Genomic DNA, 24275 nt, shown 5'->3' on the forward strand with positions numbered 1-24275 from the left:
AAAATTGTCACTTTATTTAAGTCGTCTTAGTTTAGGATCACAAAGGTTTTAGGCAGTTGTAACCTAATTCAGTTATATAGAAATTTTAGTTACCTAATTATGCCACCTCTGTCTGCATGGTTTTGTGACTTTCCAAAGCAGTTTGTGATATGCAATCATAGACTACTATCTTAATTTTTAAATATCAGTGAGCATATTTAGGTAGTGTTTTTAGATGCTATTGTTTTATAAATTTCATAGTCTTTTTGAAATACAGTGGTGCCTCGCAAGACGAAAATAATCTGTTCCGCGATTCTCTTCGTCTAGCGGTTTTTTCGTCTTGCGAAGCAAGCCCATTAGCGGATTAGCGCTATTAGCGGCTTAGTGGCTTTTAGCGGCTTATCAGCTTAGCGTCTTAGAAAAAGGGGGGGGAGGGGAAAAAAGTCGGAAAAACTCGCAAGACATTTTGTCTTGCGAAGCAAGCCCATAGGGAAATTCGTTTTGCGAAGCGCCTCCAAAACGGAAAACCCTTTTGTCTAGCGGGTTTTTCGTCTTGCGAGGCATTCGTCTTGCGGGGCACCACTGTATTCCCTTTACAGGTGAAAAACCGCCAAAGATAATGGCACTTGGTTGTTGTTGTTGTTCTCTTTTTTTGGGGTGGGGAGCTTTCTGCATGCTTACCTTTTGACCCTTATTAATCGTGGTTTCACCAGACAGGGAAATCCATGAATCTGTATACCTTGTTAACAACTTGCTTTTGTTTCCTGCACCAGTTCTCCTAATACATGTATTAACTACATTAAATAAGAGTATTTTGCATTTTCTTCATTTGCCCTGATAAGCAGAGGGTGTATGCGGGTTGTTGAATGATAGTAGCATTGACTAGCTAGAAAGAAGCACAGTGTCCAGATGCTAAAAGAAAAAGTAGATCTTAAGGGAAAAAGAAAAACCATAAAAAGTACAGGATTTGCAAATATGGTAAGATTACTATTGAACTCACAACCCAAGGGCAATCTTCTGATTCTTCTTTTCCCTTTCTTGAATGATTTAGAAAACTTCAGATGTTCCTAGATGTCAGCAGCTAATACTCAGGCAAAAGTTATTTGCTTTTGAATCCCCCCCCCCTTAGGATTTCACCCAACCTTATCATAAAGCTATAAAAAAGTTAAAGGGACATATTTCAACCTCCATTCTCCCATTTCTTTTTCTTTCTTTCTTTCACATTTTTACTAGCTCTTACTATTTGAACCAGTTCTCATGTACAGTGGTGTCCCGCAAGACGAATGCCTCGCAAGACGTAAAACCCGCTAGACGAAAGGGTTTTCTGTTTTTCGGGGCGCTTCACAAGACGAATTTCCCTATGGGCTTGCTTCGCAAGACGAAAACGTCTTGCGAGTCTTGCGATTTTTTTTGCTCCCCCCCCTTTTTCTAAGCCGCTAATAGCCGCTTTGCCGCTAATAGCCGCTAAGCCGCTAATAGCGCTAATCTGCTAAGACGCTAATAGGGTTGCTTCGCAAGACGAAAAAACCGCAAGACGAAGAGACTCGCGGAACGGATTCTTTTCGTCTTGCGAAGCACCACTGTAGTACTAAGTGAAAACATGATTTAGTAGCAGATAGCACAGCAGCAACAGGACTGGGGAGGGGGGGGGGAATCCTCCAGGAACCCACAAATTTGCTTATTTGCACTAAGCTATGATTTGGCTTAGCACTGCATGTGAACTGGGCCTTTGCAGGCTCAGCATACCAATCCAAAAGTTGAATTGTAGCCTTGAATTTTTGTAGGTTGGATTGTGAAGGTGTTTCTTGAACCTTTGGAATTCCATCAGTTTTTGGTGGGGAAGGAAAGAACACGGTTAAAAAAAATGTTTGCATCAAATTTGTCATTGTAACAAATACCAATGATAAAAATGTTGCTTCTTAAGGCTTGAGCAGATTCAGATTTTGATTAATGGGTTGTTACTCCTAAAACCACTTTTGGTTTTTGCATCAGAAATTTCACAAATTTTTGCATACCATTTTAATTATCACTGCTTGTTTGAAACTGAATTGAGAATACTTTGTTTTAACCATTGTGGTATAAAATATCCCTAATTCAATTTATTGAGAACCATTAAAGAACACAAACTAATTATGCCATAAGCTTTCATGGATTAAAGTCCAGTTCCTCAGGTGCATCAGCTTATGACATGATAGTTGTATTCGTCTGTAAGTTGCTATAAGACTCTTAGCTTTTCCCCACTGCAACAGACTGACATGGCTTCCCCTTTGGAAATCGTAAAAAAATAATTGTTCCTTTATGGTGTTTAGGAATTTGGAAGTTCCAGAAATCCCAGTGTACTCTGTGAAGGGACATAAAGAAATAATCAATAGTATTGATGGCGTTGGTGGCTTAGGAATTGGAGAAGGAGCACCAGAAATTGTGACAGGAAGTCGGGATGGTGAGTTAGATCTATTGCAGTGTCACTGGTTAGAAGGAAAAGCGAAGTGGGTTAGGATAAATCCAGCTAATAGCTTCCAATGATTACCATTCTTCTGTCTTCACATGTTAGTGTTATGAACCAATTTAGTCCTGTTATCTAAATTTAAAGGGTGTTTCCATCTACTCAGAAGTAAGTACTGCTCAGCTGAATGGGGCTTACTCCCAGTGGAGATTGGCATGCTTTCCTGTGAGTAAGCCTGATTAACACAGTGGAACTTGCAAGTAAACGTGCCCAAGATTCTGTCACCTATCTTTACCATAAGATAGTTTCTGAGACCTAAGCAATTCTAAAACATTGTCTTTTCAAACTAGGACAACTATGTTGGGATATTGAGAATGGGAAAGTGAGAGGATTGAGAAGCATGGGGGATGGTCTACTCTTGCTTAAAAAAAACCTACTAGATCAAAATATCTTGCATCTCCCAAGCGTTGCATGGTCAAGGGTTGTACATGTGCACTTTCTTGAGGCCACTGGATTTTAAGCTGCAGCAGCTGAGAAGGGCATTGTCCCTGCCTTGCTAACTCAAGGTCCCAGTATTTTTCTGGGAACTGGAATTGGCTGAGCGCTCACCTGATGTCTGACATTAAGGGCAGTATCCTGGACTTGCGTCCTCCTGCCTGACAGATCCAGAGCTGCTCAGTGGAGAAAGTTGGGGAGGCCAATGCTTCTGTCATTTACTGGAAAGGGGAGGGGAGAATGAGATGCAAGTGGAGACTGGTTTGTCACTCTAAACGTGAGAGAACATGAACGTGCCTAAATTTGTGGGGGGAGGACAAAGGAATGAACGTCTACTTCCTCTCTGCCCCCACCTTTCTAGCAGTTCATTTTCTGATGGGTCTTCACTTGCACTTGTTTTATTTAATGTGGCCTTTTGCTTTCTATGAGTTCATTTACGAGCTCCTATGAATCACTTTACAAGCATAGCCGCTTGTAGGATGGGGAACTAGTGAATAGCTGTTAGTTGCAGGAGTTCTAAAGTAACACCGGATGATGATGTTTTGAGCTGTGCCTATGTGCAGCAAAAATGGTGGAAGGTTATATTCAGTGGCGTAGCGTGGGTTGTCAGCACCCGGGGCAAGGCAAGTAATTTGCGCCCCCTAACCCGTGGATTTGCGCCCCCTAACCCTAACCCCCAGATGTTGCGCCCGGTGCGGCCGGCCCCCCCTGCACGCCCCACGCTACACCACTGGTTATATTGTTCTAGCAGGGGCTCTAGCAGGGGAGGTGAGTGGCAGCAATCGCAGACCATTTAAATCCTGTCTGAGATCAGGTGCTCCAGAGGGTGCAGTAAATTAGCTTAAGATAGGTCATTGGCGTTGTGGTTTTTGTTTTTTTAAAAAAAGAACACCAGCTGGAGCAACACTGCATGGCTGTATCTCATTGGGCAAGAAGAAATGCCACGGTGTCTACAGAGATGCAAATCAGCATGGGCATTGCTACAACTAAGAGGTCCCCTGAGGATTAATCTGTACTGAGCGTTTGTGGCTTTCTTACAGTATTTGCGCATGCTTGGGCACATTAGCTATTCTATAAACTAGTAACTGATAGTTTTAAATAAGTCCATTTCTTGTGTACATTCCAGGCCCTGCTGAAGTTAGTGGCCTCATATCTCTTGTTTTTAATAGATTTAATAAATTGCCACCAGTTGTCAGAGCAAATCAAGTTTATTTAGGTATAATAGGAGAGTAAAAAAGAATGAAAATAAGAAGAGTCTTTTTCTGATTTTCCCACCCTTAAATAATGTTGAGCTTTTGTTAAAACTTATTGAATTATAAGCCTATACTATAAAGAAGCTTTTTCTATTATTCTGTTTCAAAGGGATGTCAGATGAGGACCAGGCCTTTTTGCGGGGTGGGATGAGCAGGATATGATAAAAAGCAAAGCAGCAATCTAAAAACAAAAATCTGTCAGATTTTTAAGACTTGGAAGAGGACGCACTTACAGCTCTAATTAATAAGACTACACCTACTGATTAGTCCAGTCTATCACTGCTTATCCATAGTTGTCCTCCCCGCCCCCTGCCCAGCTAGTATATACTTGGTAACAGCAGTCTTGGCCAGCCTTTTTCCATTCTAGGTTCCTCCTCAGCTGCCATATGATATGGTTACAAGGGTACTGCAATCAGATCTACATATGCTGTATGTTCTATTTTGAGTCCCACATAGAACAGGGTTTTCACATAAGTCATTAGAGGGCTGTAGCAAACTGATATCTGCATATATGAGGGTACAAAAAGAAGAACATAAAGCAAGACAATTGCAGAAAGATCTGTATAATTTACATATAAAAATGTGTGGTATTAGTAGGCCTGCCTTCTTAATGGAGATTACAGCTTCCAGGAAACGGAAGCTAGTATTTTAGCTGAGTTGCATCTTCTTTAATTTATCAGTTAGTCCGCTCATTGGATGAAACAGCTCATCCATCAAATTGTGAAAGCATTGAAACAAACTCTTCTATTTTTTTTTAAAGTACATTAAAAATGAATAGGAGTAAGGGAGACATTAATAGTGTTTTATTAAGCAAGTTGCTGGGGCCGAAGTGATAGAATAAACACCACCAGGTATTTTATCAGTAAAATAATAATCCATTATCCACTTTTGCAGGGACTGTGAAGGTGTGGGACCCAAGACAAAAAGACACTCCGGTTGCCAATATGGAACCAGCCCAAGGAGAGAGCAAGAGAGACTGCTGGACAGTTGCGTTTGGTAAGGTCTCTCTTGAGCTGGTTGATTTTTGATGGCATACAAACATATATCATGGAACTTGTCTTTGCTCCCATCGCTTTTGTACCATAACATGGAGTTTAAATGACTCTGTATGAAATGGAGTCTGTGGAGTGCTTCTTTTGGAAATATAGCTTCCAGCTGCTTCCTTTTCTCTTTGATCTTCTCCAGGTTCTAGCTTTCTGTGGCAGAAGCACCACTTCAATTGCTTCTGTCTCCAAAAGTGCAGTTTTGGCATTTTAAATAAATTAAGTAATACAGGAAGACAGTAAAAGGTAAAGGGACCCCTGACCATTAGGTCCAGTCGTGACTGACTCTGGGGTTTCGGCACTCATCTCGCTTTATTGGCCAAGGGAGCCGGCATACAGCTTCCGGGTCATGTGGCTAGCATGACTAAGCTGCCTCTGGCGAACCAGAGCAGTGCACGGAAACACCGTTTACCTTCCTGCTGGAGCGGTACCTATTTATCTACTTGCACTTTGAGGTGCTTTCAAACTGCTAGGTTGGCAGGAGCAGGGACTGAGCAATGGGAGCTCACCCCATTGCGGGGATTCGAACCACTGACCCTCTGACCAGCAAGTCCTAGGCTCTGTGGTTTAACCCACAGCGCCACCCACGTCCCTACAGAAAGACAGTAGCTTGCACTAAATCTTTCCAGCTGTTGCCCTTGTCCTTTGTTAAATGCCTTTATCTCTTCTTGAATAGTAATAACCTGTCATTCCAGGAATGGTTTTCTACCAGAAATGCATTATGCTTTTATAACAGAATAGGTGCACAAATGTGACTTGTTATAAAAATTGTTGGTCATATGATTTTTTAAGCAGTGCCTCTTTTTTTTCTAACTAGGTAATGCTTACAATCAAGAGGAACGTGTTGTATGTGCCGGCTATGACAATGGGGATGTCAAGTTGTTTGACCTTAGGAACATGACACTGCGGTGGGAGACCAACATCAAGAATGGGGTAATGTTTCACAAATGTATGTCTAAATGTCCATCTTTTTTAAAAAAATATTTTTTGCAATACAGATACTTCTAGTCTGGGAATTATGCTTAGTGCGATTAAAATTAAGCTGCAGATTTAGTTATTATTTTCTGTGCACTTTTTTTGGGGTATGGCAAAAAAAAATTACTCTTTGTATGACAGTAGTCAATACAAGTTGCTAAGTTTGCATTGGTCTTTGTAGTTCAGGCTTTTGAAATGACATTGAAAGGATGTCTTTGTTACAAGGCACGGATCTGTAGAGGAATAAAATCTACACAGTGAGAATGAGAAATATACCATATTTTTCCGTGTATTAGACGAGGTTTTTTGACTAAAAATTCATGTCAAAAAACTGGGGTCGTCCAATACACGGGTAGTGGCAAGGGGGAGGTGGTAGAGAAGCAATGCGTCTGCCAGTCAGCCGGTTGGTGGGAGCGCAACTTCCCCTGATGCTGCAGCGAGTGCGAAACAATCTAGGGCGTTTTTCCTGCCCACAGCTGCGTGGGGGGAGAAGCTAAACAATTTTGGTCCATCTCCCCTCATTTTCTTAAAACTGAGTCTCAAAAATGGGGAGTGGGTTTCTTGTACATGGGGGCATATTATAGACGGAAAAGTACGGTACTTCACTAAATGAAAAGTGTAGTTCTATACAGAGTTCAGGGTACCCAGTTCTGTTGGCTGGGATTTCCCCCTAAAAATCACGCAGTTGGTCTTGGGCCTGTGTTCTGCAATGGCAAGCCCCCTTGCTACATGTCAAACCACTTCTGAAACTCTTTTTTATAATTTTATTTTCAATGCAAAATTATAACAAAAATTACAAACATTGAATACAAGATAATACAGTGGTACTTCGGGTTACATATGCTTCAGGTTACATACACTTCAGGTTACAGACTCCGCTAACCCAGAAATAGTACCTCGGGTTAAGAACTTTGCTTCAGGATGAGAACAGAAATCACGCGGCGGCGGTGCAGCAGCAGCAGGAGACCCCATTAGCTAAAGTGGTGCTTCAGGTTAAGAACAGTTTCAGGTTAAGAACGGACCTCCAGAACGAATTAAGTATGTTACCAGAGGTACCACTGGACTATACAAACACGAAAGAAAAACAGAACACAAAAAAGGAAACAAAAAACAAAAGAAAAAGCACACATCTACAAATAAAACCATATCTTCATTCTAATCTAGTCATTACCTACATAAACACATACTGACTTTCTTCCTTTGTTCCTTTTACTCTTTCTAAATTGTGTCTAATGTAGATTACTTCTATCTTTATACTTTTTTTACACCGTTTTCCTTGTTCTTCAACCTTGTAAAGCATCATTCATTACATACCGATATGTTTATTCCAGAACAATGTTTTTTCATATACAGTGGTACCTCGGGTTAAGTACTTAATTCCTTCCGGAGGTCCGTACTTAACCTGAAGCACGACTTTAGCTAATGGGGCCTCCTGCTGCCGCTGTGCTGCTGGAGCACAATTTCTGTTCTCATCCTGAAGCAAAGTTCTTAACCTGAAGCACTATTTCTGGGTTAGCGGAGTCTGTAACCTGAAGCGTATGCAACCCGAGGTACCACTGTACTCTTTAGCACATCCCCATTCTTTGAATAATTTCTGGTCCGATTCTCCCCTTATGAATGCTGTGAGTCTTGCCAGATTTATATATTCACAAAAATTTGCCATTCTTTCATTGATGGAATTTTTCTCCCTTTCCAATTTTTTTGCTATAAGCATCCTGGCAGCTACCACTTCTGCAACTCTTGTAGACTCAAAGACAGATTACAGTTGATCATGGAGGTCTGCTGTTATAACAGGAATCCCCCGAGGCATGCCTAAGCTTTTGGATTGCTCCCAAGGTCCCTTGGCAAGTGTATTTGCTGCCCCCTGTCAGAAAATCCCCAATTGTGTAGCTAGAGAAACAGCTTGAGGTTCTCTTTACTGTTGCACGGTATTTTGGAGGTGCTCAGAACGCACCCAGAGTTCAGTGCAACCGCAGTGAAAATCCCTTCCTGGTAGGAAAGGAAGGCACAGAAGCATACCTAAAAAACGTCAAGGCCCACTCTTTTCATTTTGAGCTGAAGACTTGTTATGCCTGCCTCTACGCTTCTGTGGCGCTCCAATCACCCGAGAAGGTAAAGAAGAAAATAAGCCCCAGCCTGGTCTCCAGTTGGAATTCAAGGCGTGGGGCAGGCATCACCCTAGCATTGTGCTGGCTTGTGAGGCTGCTTCTTAAATTGCCCTACGATTCAGGAATATTCTCCCCTATTCCAAACTTCAGAGTAAGGGAGGGTAGCAGGTGATTGCCCATAACCCCGGATTGTATTGTTGCAGGATCCCACAGGTCAGGATCCCACAGACTGTGTAGTTTGGGTTGGCTACTCAGGGTCTATTCCAGCTGGGCTGTCTTCCCACTCTACCCCACCCCGGTCAACTTTACATTTTATATCATTTATTTTAGTCCTTTAAAATTGTAAGCTGCCTTTGGTGCCTTGGCAGAAGGGCAATATATAAATGAGTGAATGAATGAATGAATAACATGCATATATAACTATACCCCAGAAGCGTCACTTTGATTCTAGGCATACCTAAATATACATAGGAATGGCCTGCATGCCTTTCCATCTTGAGCTCTTTCTCAGTGGGCCTTGCTTCTAAATAAATACAGTTAGGATTGCACCGCAATTCTGCTGAAGTCTTAATGCTTGCTTAATGCTTTATGCTTCTAGGTTTGCAGTCTTGAATTTGACAGGAAAGATATAAACATGAACAAACTGGTAGCAACATCACTTGAAGGAAAGTTTCATGTTTTTGACATGAGGACTCAGCATCCAACTAAAGGTTTTGCTTCAGTTTCAGAGAAGGTACGGTATAAAACACAGGCTGTTCATTGTTCTGACAGAAAATACGCTACTCTTGCCATGGGGAAGAGGCAAAGCAAAAAGTTTAGGTCGGAACAGATGCTCATAAGGGTACTATGTAAAGGTAAAGGTAAAGGTACCCCTGCCCGTACGGGCCAGTCTTGACAGACTCTGGGGTTGTGCGCCCATCTCACTTAAGAGGCCAGGGGCCAGCGCTGTCCGGAGACACTTCCGGGTCACGTGGCCAGCGTGACATCGCTGCTCTGGCCAGAGCCAGAGCCAGAGCCGCACACGGAAACGCCGTTTACCTTCCCGCTGGTAAGCGGTCCCTATTTATCTACTTGCACCCGGAGGTGCTTTCGAACTGCTAGGTTGGCAGGCGCTGGGACCGAGCAGCGGGAGCGCACCCCGCCGCAGGGATTCGAACCGCCGACCTTTCGATCGGCAAGCCCTAGGCGCTGAGGCTTTAACCCACAGCGCCACCTGCGTCCCTAGGGTACTATGACTGGGGCCCTAAACCTCTGGAAGACTTCCCCTTGAACACTCTCATGGGGCAGTAGTCAACTAACTTTTTGCAGTGGGTTTTTTTTTTGGGTAAACTTCTATGAAGAGGTCCCCCCCCCCCAGCTGTATATAAATGTTGTGAAATAAATTGTGGGACATCTTTGAGCGAAGAAAAGGCGTAAGTTTGGAGTGCGGTTGGATGGTGCCTTCCATGCCTCCTTCCAGCAGCTCCTCCAGCCAAGCTGGTGCCAAATGTCTGAGCTGCCCCGCCCTGCCCCAAAGGAGGTGCCTCCTCACACTGCCCCACAGGGCCCTGGGAAGCATCCCCTGGCCAGCCCCAGAAGCACCATTTGCCAGGGCTGCTGCAGCTAGCAGTCACAGAAGCCTTTGGGAGGCAGAGATGCGAGAGGGCATCAGAGGAGGAAAGGAAGGAAAGAGGGACAGAGGCCAGGGTTGCCCGTGGCACCCCTGACCAACATTCAAGGCACACCAGGGTGCCATGGCACACGGGTTGAAAATCACTGGATTAGACTAATGTATGTACAATTTTTGTATAACTTTGTTGTTAGGCCCACAAATCAACCATGTGGCAAGTTCGGCATCTTCCACAGAACAGAGATATATTTGTGACTAGTGGAGGAGCCGGAAACCTTCACCTTTGGAAATAGTAAGTATTTACTGTTCATCCGGGTGGGGGGTGTGTGTGCGCAGGGGAGTAGGACCAGGTTTGTTTGAGTAGCCCTAATTCTGTACATTCAGTTACGGTGATGGTAGCTTTTCATGTTGTAGGAGAGCTTTCTGTTAAGACCGAATTATTAGAAGTGGCTTAGCTTTACATCTGCAACCTAACATTTATTTGGCAGTGGATATACGTTGCAGGAAACTTAAATAATTTTGCCATCACTTTGTGTTCAAACGCAGCTGTACGTTCCTCTGCCAAATGAAAATATATGATCTTTGTTCCATAGATTCCTTACTAGTGTTCCTAACAGTGACTGTCCTCCTGTAATATGTTCATGCTAACAAGTCCCTGAAATAATACTTAACCAACACAGATTTGTTTCTAGTCTCCCTGTAAGTCTGTACAGGGAACACACTGTCCAATGGCTCAAGCCCTTTGTTTCTTCTCTGCCTAGTTCCTATAAACTGACATAATTTCATTCTCCCTTACTCAAGGGTGGCTAGTTAGAACTAGAGTATTAGGGGGAAAGTTTTGCTGAGCTGCTAGGCTCTTCCAGTCTGTGAATTGGCTTGTGTGCTTTGCTCCAGTACAGATGCCATTTAAAACTAACTTCTGAACAGAACCACAAACTCCTTCTGCTCTTGGGTGGGACAGACAACAGAAGAGGCTTTAAATGGCTCTTTTAAATGGCTATATTGAGCACATACTGAATATAATAAAATTCAGGAATAGCATACATCTTCTGTTTTTAATGTCTGTCTTTATTGTTGTTTTTAAAATTACTCCAGCTAGAGGTTTTTTTGTAAGTAGCATACACGTCTTGATAAATAAATTTCAGCATACATATTTATGTATTTTAACATTTTACCAAGCAGCTTTATAGAACAGAAAGCTTATTGACACAGCCTTGACCAGGCATAGGCAAACTTGGCCCTCCAGATGTTTTGGGACTACAATTCCCATCATCCCTGACCACTGGTCCTGTTAGCTAGGGATCATGGGAGTTGTAGTCCCAAAACAGCTGGAGGGCCAAGTTTGCCTATGTCTGGCCTTGATGTTTAACGTCCTTCTGAGGCTGCAGTATTCACTTTCCTGGGATTACGCCCCATTGAATTCAGTTGGACTTCTGAACAGACGTGCATAGGAATGTACTGTAACTTAGCATTATTAAAATTCTGGAATCTTCTGCATTTCCTTTGTGATATCTCCCATCTCCCGCAATGTCAGTAGGATATAGTTTTGGGAGTTGGATTTGAATGTGAAGAAACCAGGTTGAGGAGTCACTTGTGAGATGCATGGAGTGACCTTAGGCAAGTCACGATCTTAGCCCAAACCAACTTACAGGATTGTTGTGAGGGTAACATAAGATACCCATTGTAAGTGACCCTGAACTCTTTGGTGGAAATATTGATATAAAAAAAGAGCATGTGGTGTGTGCTTATAACAGGCTTTTTACATACCTTTTTTGATCTATTTTCCAGTGAGTATCCTGCACAGCGGTCTAAGCAAGATTCAGAGGGAAATGAGATGGGAGTAGCAGGTTCGGTTAGCCTTTTACAGAATGTGACGTTGTCAACACAACCTATTTCAAGCCTTGACTGGAGCCCTGACAAAATGGGTCTCTGTGTCTGTAGTGCCTTTGATCAGACTCTGAGAGTGCTCATCGTCACTAAACTGAACAGGATTTGACAAAGGACTTCTAAGGAGGAAAAAATGAACCTTTTAGAAATGTAATGGAATCTCTGTTTGACCTCTTGCTACAGAACAAAATGTGAAACATTTTGTCTGGGGTACTTTTCACCATTTTGAAGTGTAGCATACATTTCTACAATCTGTGCCTTCAGTTTTAGCAGATTAAGACCTGTTTGTATGTGACACACTTAAGTTCAAGGTTTCTTGTGGTTGTGGCCTTTTTTTGTACAGCAGTAAAAATTTGTTGACATTTGCTTAAATCATTTTTAATCATTTTGTGTGTCTGTTGCCCACAAAACTAAACCATATCTTAGAAACCAACTTCCAGAACTAGCAAGTGTTTGTCCTTTAAAGTACTGCATTTGTTAGTATGTTCACCAAAATGGCTTGGATTGCCCTTATTTTCTGCATTTAAAATTTGAACAGCTGTGTTTTAATGTAATAAAGGTTAATGTTTGTAGTGATATTTTTCAGTTATTGCGTGCTTATTTAAAATATGATAAATAAACATGAATGGAATAGTATTATAATTTGAGTGTAGTTTGCTATATTCCGGCCAGAAAGATGGGTTTCTGCACACCTATTTTGATATTAAAACCACACCTATTTTGATATTAAAACCAACTTTGCTCAATTTACAAACATTTTACCTTTAAGATCAAATTTGCTTAAAATAATTTTGTGCTTGTGCTTAGAAAGCAGTTGAATATTAATCAAATTTAATTCCCCACATCCATTTGGTGTTATGAACAAGCTTTTATTCTTTTTCAAGATCACTGTAATCTAAATCTATAGACAATAAAAGCATAATAAAATAAGTTGAAAGGTTTAACAGATCAACAGAAAATAATATAAAATGTCAGACAGGTCTTAAAAGCACAGAAGAAGCACTACATCTGAATCACTGAAGAGATTCCAAGTCAAATTTTATTTTGATTAAGTGAGAAATGTCTAAGCTTCCAAAGTATGCACATACAGTGCACTGAGGTTCACTTTGAACATGATTTTCCACACAAGGTTGGAAAAATCCACACATGCCAGAACTGGATGCTTGCCTTGAGTGAAGTTGTGGACAGTTTTAAAATAAATAAAAATAAATTAAAAGTATTTTGTCGTAGAAGTGATATGTGTGACCAGTCCTGTGAAATAGTTTGCAGTCTTGAAGATCTTCATTAAAAATAAATAAATTGCGCAGTAGAAACGTATTGCAAAGTTTCAGATAAAACAAAAGAATTGTAAAACTATGATTTCCAGAACTTCTCAAAAGACCACATTATTTCTGCATCATATTCCAGGCCAATAGAATGATCTACTTGATGACTTTGTGTTAAACATCTTGATTTCTGTGTTGTGCAGCATGGATCTTGCTTGTTTTGGAAGTAAGCCCTACGGAGTTAAAAGGGTCTTACAAGTAAATTGTACACAGAACTGTAGCTGCATAGTGTCAGCCTATGCATGTCTACTCAGAAATAAATTCCACTGAACTCAAGAGTAAGTACTCCCAGTTAAATGTGCATAGGCATGCAGGCATAAGAAGTTCCAGACAAGGAATGACCACTGGGAGGAGCACAGAAAGAAAGAAACATGTTGCATCTGCTGCAGCACAACCAGGCACCGTAACTCTCCCAACGGTTTGACTTCAACCCCAAAGGCGCACTCTTCCACTGTCTCCCGAGACAAAGGTATGTCAACTTTTTTTAAAAAAAAAAATATATTAAGGTTTTACAGAACAAAAAGGGTTAATAAAGAAAAATAACAAGGAAAACGAGATAAGAAAAATACAAAAATACACGGGAAAAATTTCAAAATACAAAATACAAAAAAAGAAAGAAAAAACACTTAAAAATAAATCCATCTTTTCTTTATCTTATACTTCCTTTACTTATTTCCCTGACTCCCTCACACCTCCCTTTTCTGTATTTCAATTCACATTATTTAGTTCAGCAAGTCCTTTCCCTCTTTGTTTTAATCTTAATCCAATATCTTAATACCTTATAACTTTATATTTTCATCTGTTATCAATCTATTTTTACATATTCATTTTAACCTTGTTGCTAAAACCGCTTCGTTTCAATCCAACATCATTTTAACTTTCAATAATTTTACAATATTTCTGCAGATAATCTTTAAATCTCTTCCAGTCTTCTTCCACCCGGATTCTGCCAGTCATTTCTGCCAACTCCATGTAGTCTATTACTTTCATCTGCCATTCTTCCAGAGTGGGTAGATCTTGTGTCTTCCAATACATTGCGATAAGTATTCTTGCTGCTGTTGTGGCGTACATAAAGAAAGTTCTATCCTTTTTTGACACCAATTGGCCAACCATGCCCAGGAGAAAGGCCTCTGGTTTCTTCAGAAAGGTATACTTAAATACCTTTTTTATTTCATTATATATCATTTCCCAGAAAGCCTTAATCCTTGGGCACGTCCACCAAAGGTGAAAAAATGTACCTTCATTTTCTTTACATTTCCAACATTTATTATCGGACAGATGATATATTTTTGCAAGCTTGACTGGTGTCATGTACCACCTGTATATCATTTTCATAATAGTCTCTCTTAAGGCACTACATGCCGTAAACTTCATACCTGTGGTCCATAACTGTTCCCAGTCAGCAAACATAATGTTATGTCCAACATCTTGTGTCCATTTAATCATAGCAGATTTAACCGTTTCATCTTGAGTGTTCCATCTCAACAGCAAGTTATACATTCTTGATAATACCTTAGTTTTAGGGTCTAAAAGTTCTGTTTCCAATTTTGATTTTTCCACCTGGAAGCCAATTTTTCTGTCCAAATTGTAAACCTCCCTTATTTGATAATAATGAAGCCAATCTTGCACTTTGTCTCTTAATTTCTCAAAACTCTGCAGTTTCAATTTGTCACCTTCCTGTTCCAAAATTTCCCAATACTTCGGCCATTTGGCCTCCATATTGAGCTTTTTCAGAGCCTAAGGTATGTCAACTTTTAAAGTGCCTCAAGCCTTTTTGTTTTAATCTTAACCCTGTAGAGCTGATAGCTTCAGTAACTGAACCCTAAAATATATGGTAAAGGTAAAGGGACCCCTGACGATTAGGTCCAGTCGTGGCCGACTCTGGGGTTGCGGCGCTCATCTTGCTTTATTGACCGAGGGAACCGGCGTACAGCTTCCGGGTCATGTTGCCAGCATGACTAAGCCGCTTCTGGCGAACCAGAGCAGCATACGGAAATGCTGTTTACCTTCCCGCCGGAGCAGTATCTATTTATCTACTTGCACTTTGAGGTGCTTTTGAACTGCTAGGTTGGCAGGAGCTGGGACTGCGCAACGGGAGCTCATCCTGTTGCAGGGATTCGAACTGCCGACCTTCTGATCGGCAAGCCCTAAGCTCTGTGGTTTAACCCACAGCGCCACCCGCATCCAAAATATATGGAGGACAGCCAATTTTGCAGCTAGAAATCCTAAAACCAACTGGGGAACAGCAGGCCTTAGTTCAGGCTGGAATGTGGGGACGGGTTTCTCGTGTTTTCACTGTACCATCTCTGAGCTGCCTCTGCTGATGGGCCCAAGAATTAGGTTCATCAAGAAGTCTATATCGTTTTGTTTCAGGGCTTTCTGGAGAAAAATGCCAGCAGTAGTTTCCTATGCAGCTAAACACAGTGGGGGACTTTGCAGTGGCAGAGGTCCCCCCTCCCTCCACGGCTGATGAGGCACTTCCAAAAGGGTCTCATCCCCCTTCAACAAAGATCAGGGCGTGAGGGCTGCAAAGTTAAAATGTCTATAAACCGTGCTTACAGAAAATTAGCTGTACATAATATGTCCATCCCAATGTTATGCAAGCTTGTAATAATAATAATAATAATAATAATAATAATAATAATAATAAATTATTATTATTATTATTATTATTATTATTATTATTATTATTATTATTATTATTTATACCCCCGCCCAGGGACGCAGGTGGCGCTGTGGGTTAAAGCCTCAGCGCCTAGGACTTGCCGATCGAAAGGTCGGCGGTTCGAATCCCTGCGGCGGGGTGCGCTCCCGCTGCTCGGTCCCAGCGCCTGCCAACCTAGCAGTTCGAAAGCACCTCCGGGTGCAAGTAGATAAATAGGGACCGCTTACCAGCGGGAAGGTAAACGGCGTTTCCGTGTGCGGCTCTGGCTCGCCAGAGCAGCGATGTCACGCTGGCCACGTGACCCGGAAGTGTCTCCGGACAGCGCTGGCCCCTGGCCTCTTAAGTGAGATGGGCGCACAACCCCAGAGTCTGTCAAGACTGGCCCGTACGGGCAGGGGTACCTTTACCTTTACCTTTTATACCCCCGCCCAGCCAGATGGGCGGCTTCCAACAAAATATTAAAATACAGTAATCCATCAAACTTTAAAAGCTTCCGTAAACAGGGCTGCCTTCACATGTCTTCTAAAAGTCTGGTAGTTGTTGTTGTCTTTGACATCTGAAGGGTATTCCACAGTGAGGGAACTGCCAGAAGGTTCTTGGCGCTGGACCTCAGTGTCCGGGCAGAATGATAGGGGTGGAGACGCTCCTTCAGGTATACTGGACTGAGGCCGTTTAGGGCTTTAAAGGTCAGCACCAACACTTTGAATTGTGCTCGGAAACATACTGGGAGCCACTGTAGGTCTTTCAAGACCGGTGTTATGTGGTCTCGGCAGCCGTTCCCAGTCACCAGCCTAGCTGCTGCATTCTGGGTTAGTTGTAGTTTCCGGGTCACCTTCAAAGGTAGCTCCACATAGAGTGCATTGCAGTAGTCCATGAAATGACAAAATGCCAACCCAGTTTGGCCAAATGGCCTGATAAGAGTTAAATTACATGTGGCATATAAATTCCAGCAGCATGTCTCATCGTAAACAGAATAGATATGTGTCTGAAAATGTACGTGAATATGAGTCTGGGACGAGCTGCACAAACTATTAAGCAGCCTAGTGTGGAGGCAAGTTTAGATCTTGAATGCCCCTCTCTAAGATAAAATGGGTATTTCATTCCATCTGGGAAATCCAATAGCTGCAATGCATTGCTTTTTTTGTTTCATATGAATCAAAAAATTAATCTATATCCAAGAGTGAATAAAACCAGACTAATACTGTATTAGCATTGTTAAGCAATTTCAGTGTTGAGTTGTATTGTCACCTCTTTTTTAAAAAAGGCTTAATCATTTAATAGGAAACAACGAGAATAGCTCTGGGTTAAGGAAACTGTGAATTACCGGTAATACTTCTTGTTTAAGCTAGATGGAGAGCAATGGCCTTGTTAATATATTTAATTTGAGATTATGTGCCTGCAACTTAAGCATTTTATTTCAGAGTAGGTGCAGAATTTCCAAAATGGACCATGCATTAAGATATAAGATAGCCCCGTCTATCTTACGAAACAGTGGAAGGTATTCTGACCCTGTCCTCTAGTGGGCAAATGTCAACATTGCAGAAGGTGAAGCAGTGTTTTCCAAACAAGAGAAGAACTAAATAAAAGTTATTCAGTACAGTATATCGGAAGGGTACAAATCCGAAGTGATTCAAATGTATTATGATTTCCAGGTCTTTTGAGGAACCTGAACAATCAAGGAGACCTTGTCGCCGTGACTTACATGATTTCATTTTAAGACTGAGTTCTACAGCACGCAGTAGATTCCTACAGGCATGTAAGAGTTGCATGTATCTGGGCAAACAGAAGGCAGCTTCAAAGATTTTGGAATCCAGCTCCTCCTCTCCATTGCGTAAGTGGTTTAAGTGCTAAACAAAAGGAGGAGGGATTGTCAAACTAATGCACTACACTTAATTGTCTTTTCATTTAAGTTTTTTTTTTTCATCAGACAAGTCTGTTTCATTGGAAATCAGTGCTTCTAAAACCTGAACTTTTCTCTGGGAGCTATGCCATGCCAGAAGGCAGCAAAATGTTCCAGATGACAGGTTCCTGTGCCACTACCCTGTGTTTGTGTTTTGGTGTGTACACAGGTGAAACTCGGAAAATTAGAATATTGTGGAAAAGTTCATTTATTTTAGTAATTCAACTTAAAAGGTGAAACTAATATATGAGATAGACTCATGACATGCAAAGCGAGATATGTCTAGCCTTTATTTGTTATAATTGTGATGTTTGTGGTGTACAGCTGATGAAAACCCCAAATTAACAATCTCAGACAATTAGAATATTAAATGAAATCAGCAAAACAAGGACTGCAAATAGAGCAATATTGGACCTCTGAGAAGTAGAAGCATGCACATGTACTCAGTACTTGGTTTGGGCCCCTTTTGCATCAATTACTGCCTCAGTGTGGCGTGTTGTGGATGCTATCAGCCTGTGGCACTGCTGAGGTGTTATGGAAGACCAGGATGCTTCAGTAGCAGCCTTCAGCCTTCAACTGAGATGTGTGAGGTTATGGACTAATACAATGCTTTGGCTCATCCACACTGAATATTCTCTTTTACACACAACAAACTGAGTGTCCCAACACCTTCTGAAAAAATGAAAGAGATGCTTTGGTTATAAAGAGAGTTCCCCGAGTATGGTTTAGGATGGTGCCCAAGATACCCTGTTCTTTTCTGCAGTGGCAGCATTAGAATAGATTAGTACCTGCAACCCACAGATCATCACATGCAGTATCTCAGATTGTAACTGCATGAAGCGTGCATGCCGGATCCTATAGATTGTCCAGAAAAACACTTGTGACTACATGGTACAGTACTTTGATATGCTTGCCAATAAAGCTCTTTTCGCCTGCTGTAAGTTATGGCCATTCAATTTGTTCAGGAGCAAATATGGATTGTGTGGCTACTGGTGAGTGTAATTTATAGCAGAACAGCTACTAAATCATGCCGTTGGCATTCTTCATTACAATAAAGTTGTCTAATTGAAAGAAGTCCTCATTGACAATCTGACAGGTGGGACCTATCTTAAAAATGAATTTTGAATTATTGTGACTGCAGTTCCTAAATCGAGCTACTGTAGCTGTTAATCCTTGAAACAGGGCCCATATTCACCTAAAGCAGAGCTCTCAAGTGCCCTCTAGGTTCAAGCATAATTTGTTCCCAATCTATAGACTGCCAAATGAATTTGATGCTTTATGGTACTGAAATCAAATAAATCACCTTTTGATCACCTGAAAAGGCCTGCTCCAAATTCTAGGATGTATAAAACAGACAGAAAACGGGGAGATTTTCCCCTTGACACTCATCTAGTCAGTCTAATTTTGCCATTAATAGAGCAAAGGTGCCAGTTCTTTTTGTCAAACTGAGCTGGGTTTATGCCATCTTATCAAATACTACATTTGATATTAAATAGAGCTACAGCAATTAAATGAAATTGGATAAACTTTTAATTAGCTAAATTACCAATCCAGCTGCAGATATTGGTTTAAGTTACTATTTTTTTTTAAGTACTTATAAAAATTGCAGATGATAAGCATCAATTTAAAAGATGCATTCTTTTGGGACGTTCACTACATGTGTGATATTCTAAAAAAACACTTCTTGCTTCAGAAATGTTGTTCTTTGCCCCTATGCAAATTTATTTGATAGATCCTAGCCTCATTATACCTGGGAGTAAGTCCCATTGAATTTAAGAGACTTGCTTCTTCATAGGCATGGTTAGGATTGTGCCGCAATTGATTAAAACTCAGATGCTCATATATTATAGGTGGTGCTCACCTGGCCTAAGTCAGATGTCAAAACAGGAGAAAAATGTCCAAGATGCTAGGGAGCTGTATCAGTATGCAAGAGATATTGCCCATGTAATCAAATTTTGTAGTCATACCTCGGGTTGAATGTGCTTCAGGTTGAGCGCTTTCGGGCTGCGCTCTGCGGCAACCTGGAAAACGGACCGCGTTACTTCTGGGTTTCGCCTCTTGCACATGCACTCAAAATGATGTCATGCGCATGCGCATAAGCAGCAAAACGCAAGCCGTGAACCGTTGCTTCTTACGTTCCATTCAGGATGCGAACGGGGCTCCGCAACGGATCCCATTCGCACCCCGAGGTACCACTGTATATGGAAAATGTGCTAGAGAAATTTGGGGCCTTTTGTTCTGTCTGTCGGTGCCCTTTATAGCCTGCCACAAACCAACAATAACCTGTTACTGGAGGGTTAAGTGGGGTTAAGATTGCAGCCTTTCATCTCCCAGTTTCCTCCTGCTGGTATTTCCGTATTCCAGTACGATTCCAAGTTTGGAAACTCAAGTCAATCATGTAGACTTTACAGTGGTGCCCCGCAAGACGAATGCCTCGCAAGACGGAAAACTCGCTAGACGAAAGAGTTTTCCGTTTTGGAGGTGCTTCGCAAAACGAATTTCCTATGGGCTTGCTTCGCAAGACGAAAATGTCTTGCGAGTTCCTGCGGGTTTTCCCCCCTTCCCCCCCTTTTTCTAAGCCGCTAAGCCGCTTATCCGCTAAAAGCCGCTAAACCACTAATAGTGCTAATCCGCTAAGCCGTCAATGGGCTTGCTTTGCAAGACAAAAAAAAACCGCTAGACGAAGAGAATTGCGGAACGGATTCTTTTCGTCTTGCGAGGCACCACTGTACATTGACGACACTTGGTTGCTTTAGACCACAAGGGATTGGGGAGTCCAACACTGAAATTTATTGCCAATGAAAAAAGCGTAATCAGCACAGAACATACCACATCTATTAGAACATCAATAGTGTCCTGAGTTTATTGAAGCCGCAATTCTGCACAGTATGATCACATCTTGTGCAGTGGGGGGTGCAGGAGGGGGTGCATATATGCAAAAATGTACATACCCGAACCACCTTCTTGGAACTGCCCCCGTTTGATCATCTTTACCTTCCAAGCAAGGCAGAGAGCTTTTAGGCCCTCAGACTTGCTTACCAGGCTCTGAGATGCTCTCACAAGATCCCACGGGACTGTCTGAGTTCCTGCGAGATCTTGTGAGAGCATCCCAGAGCTTGCTAAGCAAGTCTGAGAGTTTAAAAGCTCTTTCCATGCAAAAGGAGCTTGTAAGCTCTCCACCTTGCGTGCAATTTATTTGCAAGATTTCAACCGGTTGGCTTTCAACTACGTAAGGTTGAAATTGTGCAAAATCTGATCATACTGTACACACTTATTTGGGATTAAAGCCCATCGAACGCCTAAGACTGTGCTGCAAACAGTGTTGAATTACCCAATAGGCACCCTAAACATGTACAGTGGTGCCTCGCAAGACGAAAAGAATCCGTTCCACGAGTCTCTTCGTCTAGCGGTTTTTTCGTATTGCGAAGCAAGCCCATTGACGGCTTAGCAGATTAGCGCTATATTAGCGGCTTTTAGCGGCTTAGCGGATAAGCAGATAAGCAGCTCAGCGGCTTAGAAAAAGGGGGGGGGGGAGGAAAAAAAACCCGCAGGAACTCGCAAGACATTTTCGTCTTGCGAAGCAAGCCCTTTCGTCTAGCGAGTTTTCTGTCTCGCGAGGCATTCGTCTTGCGGGGCACCACTGTATTTAGGATGCCAGCAAAGGATGTCACCAAAAAAGAGAGGCAGAGTACTGCTCTGCCTCTCAAAGCATAACCATTTTTAATTTGCATCTGATTTGTTTCATTTGTCTCTGACTTACAAGATCCTGTAAGAGATTTGGCTCCGACTTACAACATATAACAAAAGCCTTCATTTAACCAAACCAGCTCTGGTCACGCAAAATGTTGCCCAAACACATCCTGTCATTTAATCTAGCTCATGTCCAGGAGACTCTTTGTGGTACCTGCCAATTACCCTAATCTTAACCCGTATCTCTTTTCTATCTACCATTTTGAAAAAGAAGAAAGACCGGAAAAGCTTTAATCAGAAAGACCTGTACGATCTCAGGGAAATAACCCTGAAGTGAAAATCATGCTTGTTCTCTTGTATCGTTTACTTTTGCATTTAAATGTTGATGAGAAACACTCCCTTGTAAGAGGGCAGATAGCACATCTTTCTAATAGAATTACACCAAAAGGAAGCACAGTCCTTTGACTCAAAGGCTAAAGTGGTAATGCAGGCAGGCAGAGACAGGCACAGTCAGGATTAGCCATAGTGAGGCAGGGGCCTGAGGCTCTGGCAGCACTCCCATTAACAACACCCCCAGCCCTCTATAGCAGCCCACTCGGCAGCTCCTCAGTTAGCCGAGTGAACCGCTCTTGCATCTCTTCTCATTTACACCTCTCTTTTAAATCAGAACCAGTGAAGGCAGTGAAGGTACTGTGTGAGTGTCTGGAGGTGGTTAGAGGATGGATGGCAGCTAACAGATTGAGGTTGAATCCTGACAAGACAGAAGTACTGTTTCAGGACTCCCTGGTGCTGAATGGGGTAACTGTGCCCCTGAAAGACCAGGTGCGCAGCCTGGGAGTCATTTTGGACTCTCAGCTGTCCATGGAGGCGCAGGTCAATTCTGTGTCCAGGGCAGCTGTTTACTAGCTCCATCTGGTACGCAGGCTGAGACCCTACCTGCTGCAGACTGTCTCACCAGAGTGATGCATGCTCTGGTTATCTCCTGTTTGGACTACTGCAACGCGCTCTACGTGGGGCTACCTTTGAAAGTGACCCAGAAACTGCAACTAACCCAGAATGCGGCAGCTAGACTGGTGACTGGGAGCAGCCGCTGAGACCACATAACACCGGTCTTGAAAGACCTACATTGGCTCCCCGGACGTTTCTGAGCACAATTCAAAGTGTTGGTGCTGACCTTTAAAGCCCTAAACGGCCTCGGTCCAGTATACCTGAAGGAGCATCTCCACCCCCATCATTCAGCCCACTGAGATCCAGCGCCAAGGGCCTTCTCACTGTGAGAAGCCAAGTTACAGGGAACCAGGCAGAGGGCCTTCTCAGTAGTAGTGCCCGCCCTGTGGAACGCCCTCCCAAAAGATGTCAAAGAGAACAACTACCAAACTTTCAGAAGGCATCTGAAGGCAGCCCTGTTTGTTGTTGTTGTTTAGCCGTTTAGTTGTGTCCGACTCTTCGTGACCCCATGGACCAGAGCACGCCAGGCACTCCTGTCTTCCCCTGCCTCCCGCAGTTTGGTCAAACTCATGCTGGTAGCTTTGAGAACACTGTCCAACCATCTCGTCCTCCGTCGTCCCCTTCTCCTTGTGCCCTCCATCTTTCCCAACATCAGGGTCTTTCCCAAGGAGTCTTCTCTTCTCATTCAGGGCTGATTTCCTTAAGAATGGAGAGGTTTGATCTTCTTGCAGTCCATGGGACGCTCAAGAATCTCCTCCAGCACCAGAATTCAAAAGCATCAATTCTTCGGGGATCAGCCTTCTTTATGGTCCAGCCCTGTTTAGGGAAGCTTTTAATGTTTGATGTATTTTAATATTGGGTTGGAAGCCGCTCAGAGTGGCTGGGGAAGCCCAGCCAGATGGGCGGGGTATAAATAATAGGTTGTTGTTGATGATGATATAATATAGGTGGTGGTTGTTGTTATTGTTGTTGCTATTATTATTGCATCTCCATCAGTGCTATTTTTCTAGAAAAAAGAGGTTCCAGAGCTCACCAAGAACGCCTCCCTCCTTCTTTTTAGAATGGCAAAGACGCCCCCCTGAGAGGGGCCAGAACTGAGCTGCTGGGAGCTCCGGCGGACAAAAATCAGAAATAAACCCGCACGCCCCGCTAGCAATGTCCCAAACTCGGGCGCCGTAAGCTGGCAGTGCACTCTGCAGCCCCCACCTTGTTCCCCCAAGCAGCCCCTATAGCAGGAAATCCCCCCCATCATTCAGTTTGTACAAACTTCACACACACTCACACTCACACACTACATTTACTACACTTCTGTTATAAATTCATAGAAAATCAACCATACATCGGATTTGCACGGTTCCACTTTTATTTTACTCCATGAAGGAAGGACTACAAAATGGGGAAGGTTTGATACAAGCCAGCCTAGCACATCCACAGGAGCCCTGCCCAGTTGCTATGCCAACCCTGATGGTCCTAGACAGAAGACAATCGAGATCACAAAGAACTTGCATATGGGAGTGGATTCAGCATGGACTGGAACAAAGGACAATGATCAGATCTTCCCTCTGGGGGCGGGAAACTGCCAACTCCCCTCTGTCACCTGGAAGTGACTCATGGGGAGGGGGAGAGAAGGGAACCAGCCAGGTGACAGGACACTCAGGTTACCACCACAACTCCTCCCTCAAGCCCTCCTTTCTGTAATGTATGCATGATGTTTCTGGGGGTGGGCTTGACCTAGAGGAGGGGAATTTTCAAAAGTTTTTATAAGGTCTTGCACACCATTTTTCTGTGTCTTTCCTCTCTCCTGCAAGTGAGGGGAGCACCCTGTTGCAACAGTCAATAAAGGCCAAGCCTACAGGCTGCTGATTTGCTCCAATTTACTCTGGTTGGTGTCTTTACTTTTTGTCCAAGGGAGCCCTCGGATTTTTCCGGTAACACCCCTTAGGAAGGCCCTCTTT

The 24275-nt window shown here is 42.7% G+C and overlaps 1 protein-coding gene and 1 long non-coding RNA gene across 2 annotated transcripts in view; one reads left to right on the top strand and one right to left on the bottom strand.

Moving 5' to 3' along the window:
* The window catches only part of DNAAF10 (dynein axonemal assembly factor 10), a 17452-nt gene extending 5082 nt beyond the window's left edge, over positions 1-12370 (top strand). The window contains exons 3-8 of the mRNA XM_079970042.1: positions 2289-2419; positions 5065-5166; positions 6031-6146; positions 8895-9029; positions 10100-10197; positions 11694-12370. Coding sequence (XP_079826168.1) covers positions 2289-2419; positions 5065-5166; positions 6031-6146; positions 8895-9029; positions 10100-10197; positions 11694-11901 — 790 coding nt within the window. The 3' untranslated portion in view covers positions 11902-12370. The remainder of the gene's footprint in view (positions 1-2288; positions 2420-5064; positions 5167-6030; positions 6147-8894; positions 9030-10099; positions 10198-11693) is intronic.
* LOC307212780 overlaps positions 1-24275 on the bottom strand; it is a 362404-nt gene that overhangs the window by 20303 nt on the left and 317826 nt on the right. The gene's annotated exons all lie outside the window — the stretch shown is intronic.

This window comes from Podarcis cretensis, assembly GCF_951804945.1.
Source record: "Podarcis cretensis genome assembly, chromosome: 3".
NCBI lineage: Eukaryota > Metazoa > Chordata > Lepidosauria > Squamata > Lacertidae > Podarcis > Podarcis cretensis.